Source organism: Brachionichthys hirsutus, unplaced genomic scaffold (assembly GCF_040956055.1).
Source record: "Brachionichthys hirsutus isolate HB-005 unplaced genomic scaffold, CSIRO-AGI_Bhir_v1 contig_1409, whole genome shotgun sequence".
NCBI classification, from domain to species: Eukaryota; Metazoa; Chordata; class Actinopteri; order Lophiiformes; family Brachionichthyidae; genus Brachionichthys; species Brachionichthys hirsutus.
The window spans coordinates 100367-117263 of record NW_027180350.1 but is presented as its reverse complement, the minus strand read 5'-3'; the positions used below and the strand labels follow the sequence as shown (position 1 = coordinate 117263).

The following is a 16897-nucleotide window of genomic DNA, read 5'->3' as shown; positions in this document are numbered from 1 at the left end:
TCTTGTAAGAAACAAAACAAAACAAAAAGCAGATCCAATAAAGAAATCAAGTGGAAATCCTGCACTGTTAGATATAATTGAAGAAGATCTATGTGGCATGAAGGTTCAATGATGTGAGGGAATCGTAGCCAGAAAAAATAATTTGTTTGGGTAGGTGGCAGATGGATCACTATTTATTTCCCTATCCGGAGTAAGATATTGTTCATTTATAAAGGAGACTGCAGCTGATGTCTTCTTCTCGAAGGCCATTCCATCTATTTACTAGATTATTCATGAGACACAGCGATGCTCATTTACTGACTGTCAAAGGTGCATGTAAACAACCTGAATCAGACCTTAACCACTAAAAGCCATTATCCTGCCTTCACCAATGCAAGGATGCATGCATGCATACAATGGTGCCAAACTATTGACAACTGAGCTATGATTTTAATATTTGATGTGTATACTCAACAAAAATGTTCAGTAACATGGATTTAAAGGTATTTGTGAACACATTTTGAGGGAGAAGCCTTTTCTGAACATTATTATCTTACATATTTTACCTCACGTTTGAAAAATGAAACCTGAAACAACAGTGTTGGATTTATATTTTTTGTTGAGCATATTTATTCCTACATTCTCTTCTGTTCATATTTGTGAATGATATCACAAGAGCTGTTTTGGAAAAACAGGTCAGAGAAACTTTATTTAAAAAATATTGTTTTTCTGTTTTTGTTTGCCTCTCTTTTCTGGGGCAATAGCTTCATCAAGCAGGAAACCTGGAGGGCACCAGACCCAGCAAGAGCCTCAAACAGCCTTTAATCGTCTTTTATCACAGAGAAAACTACCAGCGTCTAATCGATAGCATTAATTCAGCCTTGAAAAAGAAGAAGGCCCATCCATTCCCAAATAACAATGCTGATATTCAGTCTGTATGTTGGGTTACAAAATCAAAGTGCTCTTTCAAATATCGAGGCCAAAGTGTTCTCTGCTAGTTTGAAGGTCAGACTATATTGTTTTTAAACTAGTAAATTACTTCAAGTCCGACACAACAGCATCAGTAAATAAAACTGCAAAACTTCAGGCACATGGAAACTGACAAGGAAACAATATACAGTGGAAGCTCGGTTCTCGAACGACTCGGTAGTCAAACAAAAAAATGTAGTTTAAAATGCCTCGGAAGTCAAACTCATTTCCGGAGTTCGAACACCCGAGTAGAGTCGAGGAGAACCGAAGACATGCAAATGAAGGCGGAGTCGACCCGAGTGGGTTCAGATTGAGTCGACCTGCCGTAGGAGGAAGACTGTGTGCTAATTTTTGGCTTTGTGTGCGTGTTTTTCGATTTGTTCTGTTTAGCCCTTAGTCTTGGATCCAAAGAAAGGCAGCAGTAAAACTACTGGAAAAGGAAAAAGGAAAGTAGTGAGAACAACTGTTGAATTGAAGAAAGAAATAACCAGCAAATATGAAAATGGAGTATACTTTTGTTTTTCTATTCTGACAACAGCCAGATTTATGTACCGCTAAAACAGGAATTTGGATTCTGTACAATGCAGCTCTTGACATGCATTGAGGAAGTGAAACATTTCACTGAGTGGCTTCCTCCACTGTTGATTTTGGTCATGAAAAAACCGTAAAAGTTGGGACAGGTGGCCTGAAAGAAAAGATCGTAGCTCTGTCTACACGCACACACACACACGCACTGACCTGGTAAGAATCAATGGCCTCCCGGTCCAATGAGCGGCTGACTGACACATCTCCTGTGTCAATATCAATGGTGAAGAGGCCTTTGGGATCCCGATCAGCACCAGGTCCTGTCAGGCGGAAGATATGGTTCCTCGACATCTCTGCTGAAATAACCTGCAGGGCAAAGACACACATCAACAACTGTAAACCTTCGCTCTCATTTAATTCTAATCTCACTCTATATTATGAATCTAAAAATGACTGAAATAAGGCTTTTCTTTTTTCTTTTTTTCAAACCTCAAGTTACTAAATACCACACTAATTACAATTCATTGTCATACACCTTGGGGAAAAATAACTCACTGTGAATGGCCATGGAAACAAAAGTTCCAAGATTCTGATTTGATTTAATCGGTTGGAATATTCAATTCATGTAAACTAAGAATGCTAATGTATGTATAATGTAATGTAAGAGCACAAGAGACATACTTAATAAGGAATGGAAGGTTTTCATTTGAATGAAGAAAGTGGAAAACATAAAAACAAAACTCTTTAAAGGTTCAGGGGTGACATTGTGTTTATTCTCACTTTGTTGAGACTTTAATGAGGACGTTTGAGGCCATTCCATTGTTCCCAAAAATTAAAATGCTGTATTGCAGATGTGCTAATGTTGATGTGTACTATCACCTTAATGAACAAGTGATCCTATTCTCAGACAGTAGGGATCTGATCCCAAATAGCTCTACTTACATGAGACTGCCATCGCCAGGAGAAGTAACAGGTACACCGGAAAAGCAAGACAGAAAACACAGCATGTTAGACTAACACAGAACACGAAAAAGCAGCACTGTTAGCAATACAGGCAAATGCAAAAGCATGATAAAATAATAAACCAAAATAGTTCAAGATTGATCCATAGACATTAATATTTTCTGTGGGATGATTATCATAAAGTCTCCCATATATCCAAAACTTAGTTCTAGTTTAAAGTGTGAAAACCCAAAAATCAGCGTGAAAGTCAGAGTTTTATCCTCATAATCGCCATTATACTGAGTTCAAAGTGATGGAGCGCCACAGCAAACACCAAAAATAGTGTTACTTTTGTAATACCTGTATTATCCCTTGAAGCATTCAGCTACCAGTACATGCTGAAGCTGGAAGCTCCACCATTAAGACCTCCCTATTGGCTTTAGGTCAGTCAATGTGTCAAGGATCTAAACGGTGCCTCAGCTGTGTGTCTCATGATCAGAAGCGTGCCACGAGGTCACCCTTAATGAGGGTGCACTTCCTTGAAAGAGCATGGGATACGAGACTGCAGTGCCTATTGCAGACGAAGCCTGAGCCCTTGCAGCCTCTCCAAAGCACTCATTTATCTCAATGTCTTGCATTATGCTCCCCCTTTTTTCCCTCTAGCTCATGGGCCTTGCTTGTTACTTTGCCACTTTCGTGCTCTTCTACTGAACATCGATATATCATTTTGAATCCATCGTCTCCCTCTCTTTCACATGGACTCCCTTCGCTCTTTTGGTTTGTCACACCACATGATGAGAGGGAGACATGTTGAAAAGAATAAAACAGACACGGGCAGACATTATTTGAGGACGAGACCTTTATACTCAAACTATTTCCTCTTTTCTGTCCCCTACTGCTCTTGCCATGATTTTCTTTTCAGTCTAACACATTTCACCCTCCTTGTCTTCTCAGAATTGTTTGCTTCAAAAGTTCAAAAGTAGGGCTTTTTTTTTTATTAGTTTAAACCCCAAATACAGTTAGTCAATTATTTAGCATTTTCCATATATTCATAGCGTGTGTGTACATAAACACACATACACAAACGCAATAGCTGTGATTTAGGACAGATATATTTTGGAGTCATAATCACAGTGGTAGTCATCACCTGCTGAGAGTGACAAACTAGGTCAGATGAAGAACCCCCTCCCCCAATAGGGAAAAAAAGCATGAGGTGCAACATTAGTCAGATTCACAGACGGCTGTGTGTCAAACTTGGATAGATGTGAGGGGAGGGGAGGAAAAAAGATTATTGATGTGCATGGAGGACGGGGGAAGGATACAGGATGAGCGAGAAAGAGAGATGGGGAGATTGATGAGAAAGACACCAAAGTTCAACAGAAGGAAGTCAAAAAAATGTTTTAGAAGAAGTTAAGTGTGATTCGGAAACATCTCTGTGGGGGAGAAATATGAAATCTACACGGCACATACACACAACAGACCGACTTCATGCATGCTGGCATGGAAACGTGCACCCAGTGGCTTTGTCACCACTAAGTATATCTCCCTCTGTTTGTGTGTGTGTGTGTGGGAGGACTGATGGGTGAATCTCCCCTCTTTCTATCAGCTCTCATTACCAACCGAGCAGACTTAAAAGACTGTCAGGTTTGCGATACTGCGGAAGGATGACAGGTGTGGCACAGCTACATGATGCCAAACACCTCCAAGCACAGGGAGGAAATGAGCAAGGAAACAGATAGACCAGCACCACAGTGTGCATCAGATGGATTGTGTGTGTTTAAACCTTAATGACACCATTTGCTGTCTGTATTCCTGTCAGATGTGAGGATTGCAAAGAAGAAGAAAAAAAAGTGAGAATAGGCAATATGGTTAAGGAGAAATATGTGAAGCATTTTCTCAGAAAGTCAGGAAAAGTAAACTTTTGTAACGCAGTTGATGTGTGAAAAATTAGAAAACAAATATGAAGTGCTAAGCAAAGTGTGTATAAGTTGGTACAGAGAAAATATCCCACTGAATACTCCTCTGCTTTGTTTTGGTCTTTCTCTACCAAGGTCACACAGCCAGCCTGTGAATGGCATTCCGCTGTAGAAAATGGTGCAGTTAAACGTGAAGTTCAACATTTGCTGTGTGAAATTCTGCCTATGAAAAGTAGCTTCCGTCCACAAAATCCAGCCAGTCCTTGTAATACGTTACTTCTTTCTTTTCCTCCCCACATTCATTTCAAGGTGACAACTCATTTATATTGTAATTCGCTATCCCGCAACCATCGCTAATTTTGAACATTATGGTCAAAACAAAATATATATTTTGTGCTTAAGCTAAGAAAAATCATCTGTAGCATATTAAGAAATCAGTCAATTCTCGAGAGTTCACACTCAACAAAATGCTGTTTGTTTGCGCCGCTCATCAAAATGGATTTTGCATCTGCTCAGGGGAGTCAGGGGTCCAGGCACAAATTGGAATTTGCATCAGATGGCTTTAACTAACTGTAGGCAAAGATCCACCACAAACGGGCATGATTAACATGCTGAAAGACAGATGGAGTGGAAATGGCAGAAACTTTCTTCCTAAAACAATTAAGAGAATCAATTAGACTAAATGACTCGGCCCACAGCTGCCTGCTTTCCGATGTTGAAATATCTCGCAAGACAGCTCCCCCACTTCCTGCTTCTGAGTTCAGATGCCCGGTATTGAATGACTGCTTTGGTGAGAGGAGGAGCAAAAATAATGAGCAGAAAAATCAATAAAGCGCAGTGGAGAAAATAAATGCAAGGTCACGGGATACGTAAGAGATGACGACAAAGCATGGAACGGATGACAAACAGCAGGTAGAGGGCAGCGAGCCGGAGCAAGGACTGACAGGTGGAGGAAATCAGTTTATACTCAGCACTGAAATAAATGCACAAGGGTGCCAGAAGCATTTATTCTCCTTAATAATATTACGCGGGCCTACAGTCAAACTAGGCCCACATTTCTCCCACCAACAGTACTTTATTTAGCTGTCATGTCAAGTCAGACACATTGAGTTGATTTGTGAGATGGACCCTCAAGTAAGGCAGCTTCAACATTTAATGACGGAAGGTTTCAGCCAAGCATAGAAGGTAAAGTTTACTTTATAGATTAATGGGTTTGAATTGCATGCTTCTACATCCAAGATGTAATTTTTTTGTACACAATTGAATGGTGTGATTTTTTTGCAAATTAGTGAATAAACTGGATAATACCTTTTACTTAAATCATAGAGCATGAAAGGACATTAAATCTCCTTTATTTAAGATCTGCTTTGCAGTTAGGATTCTAAACGCAGCTAAGTCTTTTACTTAGATTGTTGCCTGTTTAAGCATCACGCTTCTGCAGGTGTGAAATCAATGAAAAGACTAAAACACATTTGTTGCGAGGGAACAAAGGCAACTTCAACATAGAGGATACTGGACTTCTAAAGTTTGTCTTCTTAAAAAAAAGGTTGATTATTAACCAAATGTGATTGGCCCGTTTTAGACAACATTCTATACATCATGCAGTTGATGCAGTTCTCCAGTTTCTGCATCAATGATTGATTTCATCATGAAAATACATACATTCGAGACTGAAATGACTTCAACCAAGTTGAACATTCAGGCATATCAGTTTCATTGCAGCTGCTGTGTGCGGATCATGGTCCCCTGAGGGAGGGCAGGGGAGAGACCTCTATATCAAAACAATTCCACAACTGGCAGGAGGTGTGACATAAACAACAAGGTTCTCACCCTGCCCTTGTGAGTCATACTGACAGCAAAATCACCAACACACACACACTGTCCTTGCATGCACATCCACTCACACACTCATACATGTCATACCGTAGCCCTTCTGCTCATCTCCCAGAGAGGAGGGAGCATGAAAAATGAATGGCTGCTATAAGGAAGTGGTAGGTTGCATGAAGTGGAAAGCTATTGGTGTGGAAAATCAATTTCACCAAGTCATCAACATATAGGCTACGTTTGGTAAAATAGCCCACATTAGACTCTTTTCTCATACGAAACTGTGGAGGTAGGAGGAAGGATATGAAAGGAGGATGGGTGGAATTTGCAGCAGGGGGTGATATGGTAAGAGATCATACTGGAGGGAGAAATAAAATATGCACATTATGCATCCACTTCCTCACTGGAATGTGTAAAAGTACTGCAATGGCTTTAATTGTTGTAGTACTTTAGTACAGTAGTACTGGCCTGGTCTCGACCGGTTTTGATCAAAAATCCCGAGTCCGCCCTGCCTTTGATTCTGAGATGAGACCCTAAAAAAGTGGTCTCGAGACAAAGACCGATCTCGAGACCTACAACACTAGTCTCAATTTTTAAAGTTTCCTACTGACAGCTGGGAGGGTGTAAAGGCTTTCTATTCTATTTCTATTCTATTCTATTCTATTCTAAAACTCAAGAATAACAAATAATTACATTTAGTGATGCTATGGAGTATTGTAAAAATATTTCTACTTGTCAGTTTAATGAGGCTAACTGAGAGTAAGAAGTCTGTGTTCTTTGGGGAATTATATGTTCATCCACAACAAGAGGTTTGTCTTCAGGTCTCAATTAAGTGGCGTCTTACTGATATTAATAATAAAAAAAAATGTCTGTCTATCTATCTACAGTACATATTGCTAATGTTAGCAGGCCTGTCCTATCATGTGATTTTTATAGATATGGAACAAAAGATAACAGCTCGCATTAACATTATGACTCATGATCATTCACTTTTGTCAGATAATGTCATTTATTCAACCTGTCACAGAACATAAACCAAATGTAAATAATCAGAAAGTTTAACCACACTTGAAACAAAAATATCCAACAATTTCAATACTTGAAAATAAAACACTCTGCTCTGTTTGAGTACTGAAGTTAATAATGTACCTGCTTCCTAATGTATTGATTTAATTTATCTCACTGAATAAGCTGTTTCTTATTCATCCATGCTATTTGAGGATTTCTGGATTTGTAAAAATTTTCAAAAAAGGATCTTAATGAGAAAAAAAAAAGCTTCATTCCCTTCAAATAACTGTAAAAACCCAATTTTCCAGGACTCAGGACTAACAACAGACCATTGATCTCAGACTGATTTTTAAATGAAAACAAATCCAAGCTGTGTACTCTGTTTCCAAAACATATTCCCATGACTGTTTGCTAATTAACTTAAACAGGAGAACACATGCTTTGACTTGATTTCACTTGTCTTGGAAATTCACAATATCAAAATTGATACAGGCGCCACCCAAGTGGAAAAGTGGAAAGAATTTAGAGATGGAATGGTTTATTCTCTTCTAGTGTTCCAGTACTTACACCTGCAACTGTGTCTGTATGCTTCTTCTCAGTTCAATGCAAAGAGCCACAATAAGAGTCCTAATATTATATTGAAGTAGAAAATTCAGTATATAACTTGAATGATGTTATGCAGGTGACATTGAGGTCTACGTTGCTGCATCCTGATTACAGAGACGATATTGAAGAAGTAAATAAAAACAGAAATGTAGCAGTGAAAACCTTTCTGTAGATTTATGACGGCTAAAAAGCCCACCTCTTGTCTTTGTATTAAGTGGCTATTAATGAAAGCTTTTACTGTTTCAATCATCACAATAAAACAATGCTTACATCTAATGTGATGTCTAGACCAGGAATTTGCCATAGTGAACCCATTATTTCACAAGAGTGCTTGTCTGAAGGATTGCTTGCAATGCCTTTTAGTATAGTGCTGTGTGGTTCGCATACATGTACCATCCACCATGGATGCTTTCTATTATGCGGTGCTCTCAAGTCAAGAGCAAAAAAAGCCAATGCTATTCTATTAATGTGGCCATGTCAGTATTTTGTCTGACTGATATTTAATGCATTGCAGGTGTTTTATATTTAACTATGAGAGGAATCATCAACCAGGATGAGACATGATCTCATTGCAATATTAAATTCATCATTACTCGCATCAGAAGTGCTAAGGGTGAGCAATACAATGCAATAGCTAGAGCCTTGTTCTGCAATACAGACAGAAATAAGAAAGGTTTTTTCCCCAATGATACCTTCCATATTGTTCAATACCATAGCACAATACAAAAGTCACAGTTTGTGAAACACTTTGAGATATTCTCCTTCCATGCAACACAAGTCTGTTTTGATGCTTTTATCTAACTGACGTAAATGAGAAATGGATACACTTAAATGAGAAATTGTTGCAAGTGAATAGAGTTTGACACTTTCCCTTTGTTTACTATATTAGTCTAAAGTAATGTGGAGAGATTAGCCTTAAAATAATATGGTTAGAATTGGCCCTCAGTGAGTTTATACCCAAGTAACTCAATGATGTCCACAATATAAAAAGCTGCACTGAAACCCTGCTCGCAAAAAAATCAATGTAAGCAAACGTTATTGACAGTAGATCAATGAAATAATAAAGTATGAAGTCAAAGCAAGTTATTAGCTTTGATAGCAGTGAATGGAAATGATTTCATGAGTCCATTTGATGCTCGTCTGTGAAGTGATTCTAGATCTTAAAGAAATATCATCTTTCTACAGTTTAGGCTCTTTCTTAGAGCTCCAATCAAATTACACCTCAAATCCATTTTGAATTTGTTTTCCTATGCAGCTGCGTAAAAAGTCACATACCAGATCATATGTCTGTTTTGGATTAAAGACATGTAAAAATCGGCAAAAGGGCATCAATTTGAAAAAGTTTCAAAAACGCATATGTTGATTTGTTGATTCTGTATTTTGTGCAATTTAATACTCCCATTTATGATGCATGCATCCATATGCCATTATGATTCAAACTGAGATTCTTACCCTCCCAATTATCCTGGGGAAGGGAGCTCTCTGGTTCTCGGTGACGACCATAGGAGGAACCAGCAGGGACCTCTTGGATCTGTGCTGCAGTGAATAGCCAAGACCGAGGATATCCTGCAACACAGGAAAGAAAAAACATATTGTTTATGCTTGAGATAACACCCCTTATTATAGTAATATAACATAACATCTTGTTAGCAATCAACCTAAATCACTGCATAATCAACACAATCATGACAAGCATTAATTATCCATTAATATATGATGAAAAAATGTAATAACAAGGAACTCGTGGACGATTTCCCAATTTTGTTTTATTTTATTATTAGTGAGTGAATTGCATTAAACATAATAAGCAATGCAATGAAGTCCATCATCTGCATCTGTCACCTGTATGTGTGAGTTATTTATTCAGCTCGTATATGTTAAATGAGGACAGAAGAAAGAAATAGGGGAAAAAACAAAATTAAAAAAGGCATGAAACTGGGTACGAATTAAGAAATGAGAGATGACAAGGTTTTGGGGAAGCATTTGCAGTGTTCATGAAGAAAGAGACAATATGAAATGTTTTATTTTGTCCTTGAGATCCTAATAGCATCATCTTATTTCATTTTCCACCTTCTTGCCTTTTGAAAAACAATGTGGCTGTGAGAGATTTTCTCCTTTTCGCTTGTTGAGATTTCTGAAGCAGTTTTGGCTTCTCTGCTTGAATTTTGAAGAACAATGCACTAGAGAGATGGTGCATGTATTATGATTAAAGATTTATGTACTCCGTGTAATATGGTGACTAAGTCTGAACACTGAAAATTGTGACATTTTCCTTGGCAAGTAGAAAAAAAAAGAAAATGTCTTAGATTTTATACATTTTATTTCAGATTGACTCTGCTTATGTTTTTCAAGACCTTCTACCTATAAAATGAAAGCTCTCCCAGCAGAGCAGCAGCGACTCATTCTAATCGCTCAAATTAGTCTTATTTCGGTCCAGGTGGAAAAGCCTTGTCCTACACAGAACTAATGTGCTACCTGCTTCCAAAAGAAAGAGACCTATAAAGACAGTACCAGAACAGGTCTATGGAACTCACTTAGAAAATCCAAACCTTTATCTGCCAGCTTTCACAGTTTGATCTTGAAATAAAAGTTCCATTCATTTCTCCCTTAGGCACAGGTTACGTGATTCACAGTTGGAGCACTTCCCCGCCTTGGATCAGCATGAAATTATTCTGGTTTAAATCATCGAGATGAAATATTAAGAACTTCTTGGGGGAAATTGTTTTTTTAATCTGCTTTGATTTAAAGTCAAAGTTAAATGCTCGTGTGCATAAAACGGCTTCAAGTCAACGATGCAGCAATTCAGGGGAAAGAAAGTCTCAATCACGGGTCGTCAGTTACAGACACGTTGGGTTGCTGAGGTTGACGATGAATCACGCAGACACCAGTTGCTTTTCTCCTAGTGACGACACGGACCTCTTGGCCCTGCTGCCATCTTGCTCTCTTTTTTCTCTCACTTCTTCCCCGACCTCCTGAGTCGGGAACTTTATTGACCACTTCAAACACCGCCCCTTGACTAGTGACATCATAACATCGCTGACCACCAAATGGGGCTGTTCCTTCCAATAACAATTTGGAGCTAGATGGAAATATGTAAATTATCCTATCATTCTGATAATTAAGCATCTTAACGTTTCATCCGCCATAATTAACCACAACCATTGTCTGTACAAAGGCAGTCATTGCCGACCAGCAGCGACAGAAACAAACAGAGCCGTACTTAAAAACTAGAGGAAAGACTGAGCTTGTGTGTTTTCATTGATTTTTAATTCTGATTTTTTTATTATTATCTAATTTCTATCTTTCAACCTTCATCTTTTTCTTCAGCCTTGCTTGACAGAACTTTTATGACAATCTACACTTCATATGGATGTGACTAAGTGGGTATGTGTGCATTTGCAGGCAGCTGTTTACTTGTTTACTGTTCAAGCTGTTGTTCTTGGCTGACAGGGAAAGTCAACGCTCTCACCCCTGTCAGAATGACGGAAAGGGAACAGGTAAGAGGGAAAAGTGGAGCCATTTATTTACAGCACGGTGCCGACACGCAGACGCGGAGGGCAACGCCGAACACTCGCACCATTCACTGCCTCTGTCTTCCATCCCTCCAAGCTACAAAGGTCAGAGAGAACACAATGAAATAGTAATCATAAACACAAGCCGGCCACAACAACAACAAAAAGACACTCCAAGCGGTCTCTGAAATGGCCACTCTTTTCAAACCCACTGGGGGATGACCTTCCAAATGTCAAAAACAGAAATCTGAAACTGGACCTGAAGCGGTTAAACAGGAACAAAGAGGAAAAACTGAGGGACCATGTGACCTATTTTGTGTCTGCCAACCACAGTGTGTGTGTGTGTAAGACCAGTTCACACGTTGATGGACTTATAAGTGCTGTCTCTAAAAATCGCACCAAAGCCTGAATCATGAGGATGAGAACATCAATCCCATCATGCACATTTCACCTGTGTGATTTTTGTAAAAGAGGTGAGGAGGAACTGGGAGGTCATTTCTTTGTCTGGGTGTAGAGACCTGTCACAGGGGTTAAGATAGACCATACTGTCCAATCCACGTCTTCACTCAGCTGAGATGCAGTGGAAATGAAAAGGGAATGCTGGTGCTTTAAAACCTATCAATGTTCCGTAGGTGGATCAGAGCTGTGCGAAGCATGGACACAGTCATCTGGATAAAGATGTTTTCCCTGCTGTTCCACGATGGCTCACCACACAGTGCTCTTAAAATCAGATAACCTGCAGCCCTCCTTTCTCCACTCTCCCTTTCCCCTGCGACTTTACAGCTTCCCCTCGTCCATTCTTCTTAGCAATACCTTTTTAATTTTAATGTTCTCTCTTTGCAGTATGCATATGTGATGAATAGTGGTCTTACAACTTGTAGACAGTGTAAGAGAAGGAAGTCGTGACTCTTTAATATATCCTGTTCATAAATACTGGCACACCATCAGCCCTGATCGTCCTTAATGCATTTGCTTCTCTTTGTCTCATGTCTCCCGTGTAACTGTGGATAATGATATGAAAAATCTTGCTGGTGAATTTTAAATATCTTTGAGGAGGAGGGTTACATGCCCATGAGTTTACATTCACATATCCTGCACTATAGTATGAGTGCATATCTGTGATGGAGAGAAAGATGCTTTATCAATGCAAATTTTTCTGTGGCAGTAAAGTCATGTCCTTGTCTCTTCTTCCATTTTTACTCTTAATACTATATTGAAAAGTGTCATTTCTCATTTGTGACAATGTGCTGGAAACCTGATGACAAATGGTTAATATCAAGGTCATTGTTGGACAGAGGGAAAAAGCCAGGCATCTATAGCTAGTCAATGTGTATAAAACTCTTGGATATGAAGCCAGCTAAGGGAAGAAAGACTTTAAAGTTAAAGTTTGCCAGTTTGACAGAAAAAATGTGATTTATAGACAAAACACATCCCTCAGCAAGGAGTGCTTTGAAGTGACAGTGTCTCACACTGTTACTATCTTACAATCAGTGGCTCATAAACACATCCTAGTCAAGTGGAATATGGTATGAAGCTGCTGACTAATGTTCATTTCAAGCAGTCAATCACCAGAATTAATTAGTAGAGTGCTAACGTGATTATATGTGTGTGCGCGATTTCACTTGTAAATTGTGTTGTGACAATAAGTCAGACATAACTGTTAAAATACAACTAATTAACTAGATTGAAGTTATTTAAAATTGCATCTAAATTTCACTGAATAAATCACAATTTTGATGCATGAGTGCGTAGTCCTCTGGAGTCTTTATATATTTAATTTGATTAGTGAAATGCATGCAATCAAACATCATGCCAAATGGAAAGATGTTTTTGTACAGAAAATATGGGTTAATAAAACATAAAAAAGTCTGACCTTTATCTGGCTCTCACATTAATTATTGCTAATTTTCACCTAACACTAATGAACCATTAGATTTTCATACTCCCAGCAACCTTTTCCTGTTTGTTTTTCCTGCAGCCCTCTTCTAAAATAATGTCTTCATTATCTTCTGCTGACCTAAAAAAAAGTCCTCCATGTGATCCTTATTTCCATTGACTTCCTTCATAGTGAAACTTTTCTTTCATCTGCACCTGGTGCAGCCCCCCGAGGCGTTTAAATAAATCGAGAAGACCTGTGCAACATTTTAAAAATCTATTTCAGATGCCACCTAATTTTAGGAGTCCTTCCAGAAATGTAAGAATATCTGTATATCCATTTCCTTCAGTGCAACTACAAACACGGCCGTAAAAATAAAAAAGAGACACACTTTGAAGGTGATGATTTGTTGGACTTATCTTGCAAATTACTCATCCATACTCAAAATCTATATATTTGCAAATCATTTAAATGGTTCCATCAAAAGTTGTGTGTCAGGAGTTTAAAAACATGCAGTAACCAGAATAAACACATGACAAGTATGACTGTATGGGCTGAATAGAGAGTGGAATGGCGACGGCGAGTGAAAGACTATTTGTGTAGTGGTGAATAATTCTCAGTGTTGTACTGTGGCTGCATAATGTCACATCATCATCATCATACCCAGAAAGCCTTACTGAACACTAAAAGCATAGTTATAGGAAATCTTTTTGCCATTGGAGGATGATGATTTTACTCAGGATGCAATATTACATTTTATTCAGCACACAAATGAGTGCAGATGGATGAATAATAACAAAAGCAGAGAAAATAGGCTTTTGGACCCAGATAATTTTCTCTTATCAGCACTTGGATGGTGCCTGCAAATGCCTCCTGAAGGTAAGTAAATGCTCTGCATAACTGTTGTTCTGCATAATGCAACCAAAATAACATGGAATAATACACACAAGCCTGTCCATATCTGGAAGTGTGCATTTGCTAAATTGAATTGCATTGTTCCATTATTTCACAGACTGATTCGTTGCAAAATGAAAGGAATATATTTCTCTTCAAATTTAGACTTTTGCTCACAATAGGAATTATTCATCAGCCTCCTCTCTCCCCTGCTGGATGTTTTTCAGCTAACACCGCACACCTATTGAATTAAAAGCTAATTATCTCCACCTTTGCTCACAACACATATCAATTGTCACCATTCAATATTTTCACTACAGTACAATTAGTCATGCCAATAAATTCACCACATCATGTTTGTATTTTGCTTTGGCAACAGATAATTGAACAGCACTGTGCAAGATATGAAATTCCATAAAATTCCATGCCACATATTCCAAAAGTACAAGGATTCATCCCCAGATGTCAGGTGGGGATATTATTCTGTAAAACGCACAATCAGTGCAGGTACACACGTCTATATAAGGCACTGGAGTCATCACCATCATTTTCAGATCTGAAAACTGAAGAGGCCGTTACTGTTGAAAGGTGGTGAAGAGGTGAAGAAAGACAGCAACAATCATCATCATCAATCGGCCTACAAGACAGATGGTCGTATTTACTCTGAAACTAGAAGGAGAGATCCTTTGTCTTGCGTTTCTCAGGTGCTGTCTCATTTTAGGGTTGCATGAAATGTGGAAGGCACATCGGTGGTGTATTGCTGATTCAAGCTTACATGTAACAAGAAGTTGACTTGTGATAACCATGTATTGAGGACACCATACATTTGTGTTTACCGCCATTGCCTAGTGGCACCATAGCCTGGGTGGAGCCCATTGGAGATGGATTGCTATATTAGCCTATGGAACTTCGATGCAGATCTCTAACAAAGTTGGTTGGTAAAACTATAGACCATGATCATGTCCTACACTAGAGTCCAAAAAAAGCAATACATATAGCAAATAATCCTTTTATTTGGTCTGGTTAGGCAGAGTTTACTTTCAGTTTGTCATTTCTAACACAAACAACCAAAGAGCAGCACTGTTCTGATGCATGGCAAAGGCTTGTTTCTGCCTTGCTTGTTCCAAACAAAATGCCACAAAACCGCAAGGTTAAAGACAGTGAGAGTAATGTAGACACTCCAATGGGAGGGTCTACTCACCTTGGTGATGGCAGCAGTCAGCATATTAAAGCTCTGTTCACGTCAGACCTTTTGTTTTTGCTAGCGAAAACTACACGCAAACGGGAGATTGATCAATATCAAGAGACAATATCATGCATGTCTGTGCACCAACAATCCCTCAGATCATTTCAATTATTTCATCAAAGAAAACAAATGGTCCAGTGTGAACCTAGCTTAAGTACAAAAGAAAGAAAAAAAAGAAGGGGAGAGGATTAAGTGTCAGGACAGGGCCGTAACCATCCTCGTTGTATACCGAGGGGACTCAGCCCTGACCTGCTGAAACTAGAGAGGGAAGCTATATTGAGTTCCAATGCCGGACTTTCTTTGCTAGACAAAGTGTCAAAGAAAAGATCACACTCAAAAACTCACACTGGTGTCACCTCAATAAGGCAAAATGGGCCCTCTTGATGGTGGATGATGGGATGATGCCACTCCCACCATTTCAATAAGGTTAGTGTGGATATAGCTCCAATCGCTTCAAATCCAGATCCAGTCTGTTTGGTCTGAAGAGGTCTTACATAATCCCCATGGATGTGGAATATGTAACAGGGTGGGTGAGCATTGTATCGTCTTGTATTTAAACATTCTTTATATTATGCCACAAATTTGAGGGGCTTCAACAGCTTAATTAAAAGTGTAGTAATGAGGTTTATTTTCACTTCTCCACTAGAGGACTCCTAACTTGATCAGTCTTAGTTTTCTTCTAACATTGTCATCTAAATCTGCAAAAGAGTCTTTAAAATATTCACTAAAACACAGCTCATAAATCCTCACCATTTGTCCAGGGGCATTTTAATCTGATCTCTGCTACATTACGCCTGGCTATACTACATTACATCTTAAATGAAGCAGATCCTGTTCTATTTTGATGAAGTATAAATAAAGAAATGCATCAAGGCATACACAAAGCCACACAGACAGCAATAAATTCTACTAACTCTGAGAGACTGAGTCGATGGAACCGGCAGTCCAATGACTTCCACCTGTGCCGTGTCATCTGCGTGCACACTCTGCCCGTGGATGAACAGGACTGGACTTCTGTACGGGACGTCTCTCTGAAAAACCAGATTATGATCTCCATCCACATGGAAGGCAGGATCCGAAACTTCAAACTTCACGTCTTCGTTTCCCGCACAGTCATCGAACGTGACTACAAGAAACAAAAAAACAACAGCATTTGTTTGTTTGTTATATTTGTCAAACAAAGTTACATACAATTAAAATATCAAGCCATACGAAGCAGTCACTGATGCATACGGTATACATGACGATGTGAGCCACAGGGTTTGGAAAACAGTATCAGGGAATTCTCAAATATAAAAAGATGCCCTGAAGATGAAGATACACCCTGAAGAAAAAGTAAACATTTCTTAAAGGATATATTAGCTTGGATTCAATAATTAATCATTTATATGCACACAAACCTGCAATACTTCTGAACTTATGCACACAACAGTATGCATTGTTGGCTCATCAATGTCTCTCAGTAATGTGTGGCTTGCTTTTGCAGGGCTATTGTTTTAACTCCAGAGAATGTAGTGGCATAAAGCTGCAGACTGCGGCCATAAAAACAAATGAAGGTAAAAGACAAGTCACCTTTGAGTTTTATGCATGCGACTCCTGT

At 38.8% G+C, this 16897-nt stretch overlaps 1 protein-coding gene across 1 annotated transcript in view; it reads right to left on the bottom strand.

Annotated features, from left to right (window-relative positions):
* LOC137913884 (cadherin-13-like) overlaps positions 1 to 16897 on the bottom strand; it is a 198792-nt gene that overhangs the window by 95797 nt on the left and 86098 nt on the right. Inside the window, exons 5-8 of the mRNA XM_068757504.1 lie at positions 16212 to 16423; positions 9222 to 9335; positions 2416 to 2421; positions 1687 to 1839 (exon numbers count right to left, since the gene is read on the bottom strand). Of these exons, the coding sequence (XP_068613605.1) occupies positions 1687 to 1839; positions 2416 to 2421; positions 9222 to 9335; positions 16212 to 16423 (485 nt within the window). The remainder of the gene's footprint in view (positions 1 to 1686; positions 1840 to 2415; positions 2422 to 9221; positions 9336 to 16211; positions 16424 to 16897) is intronic.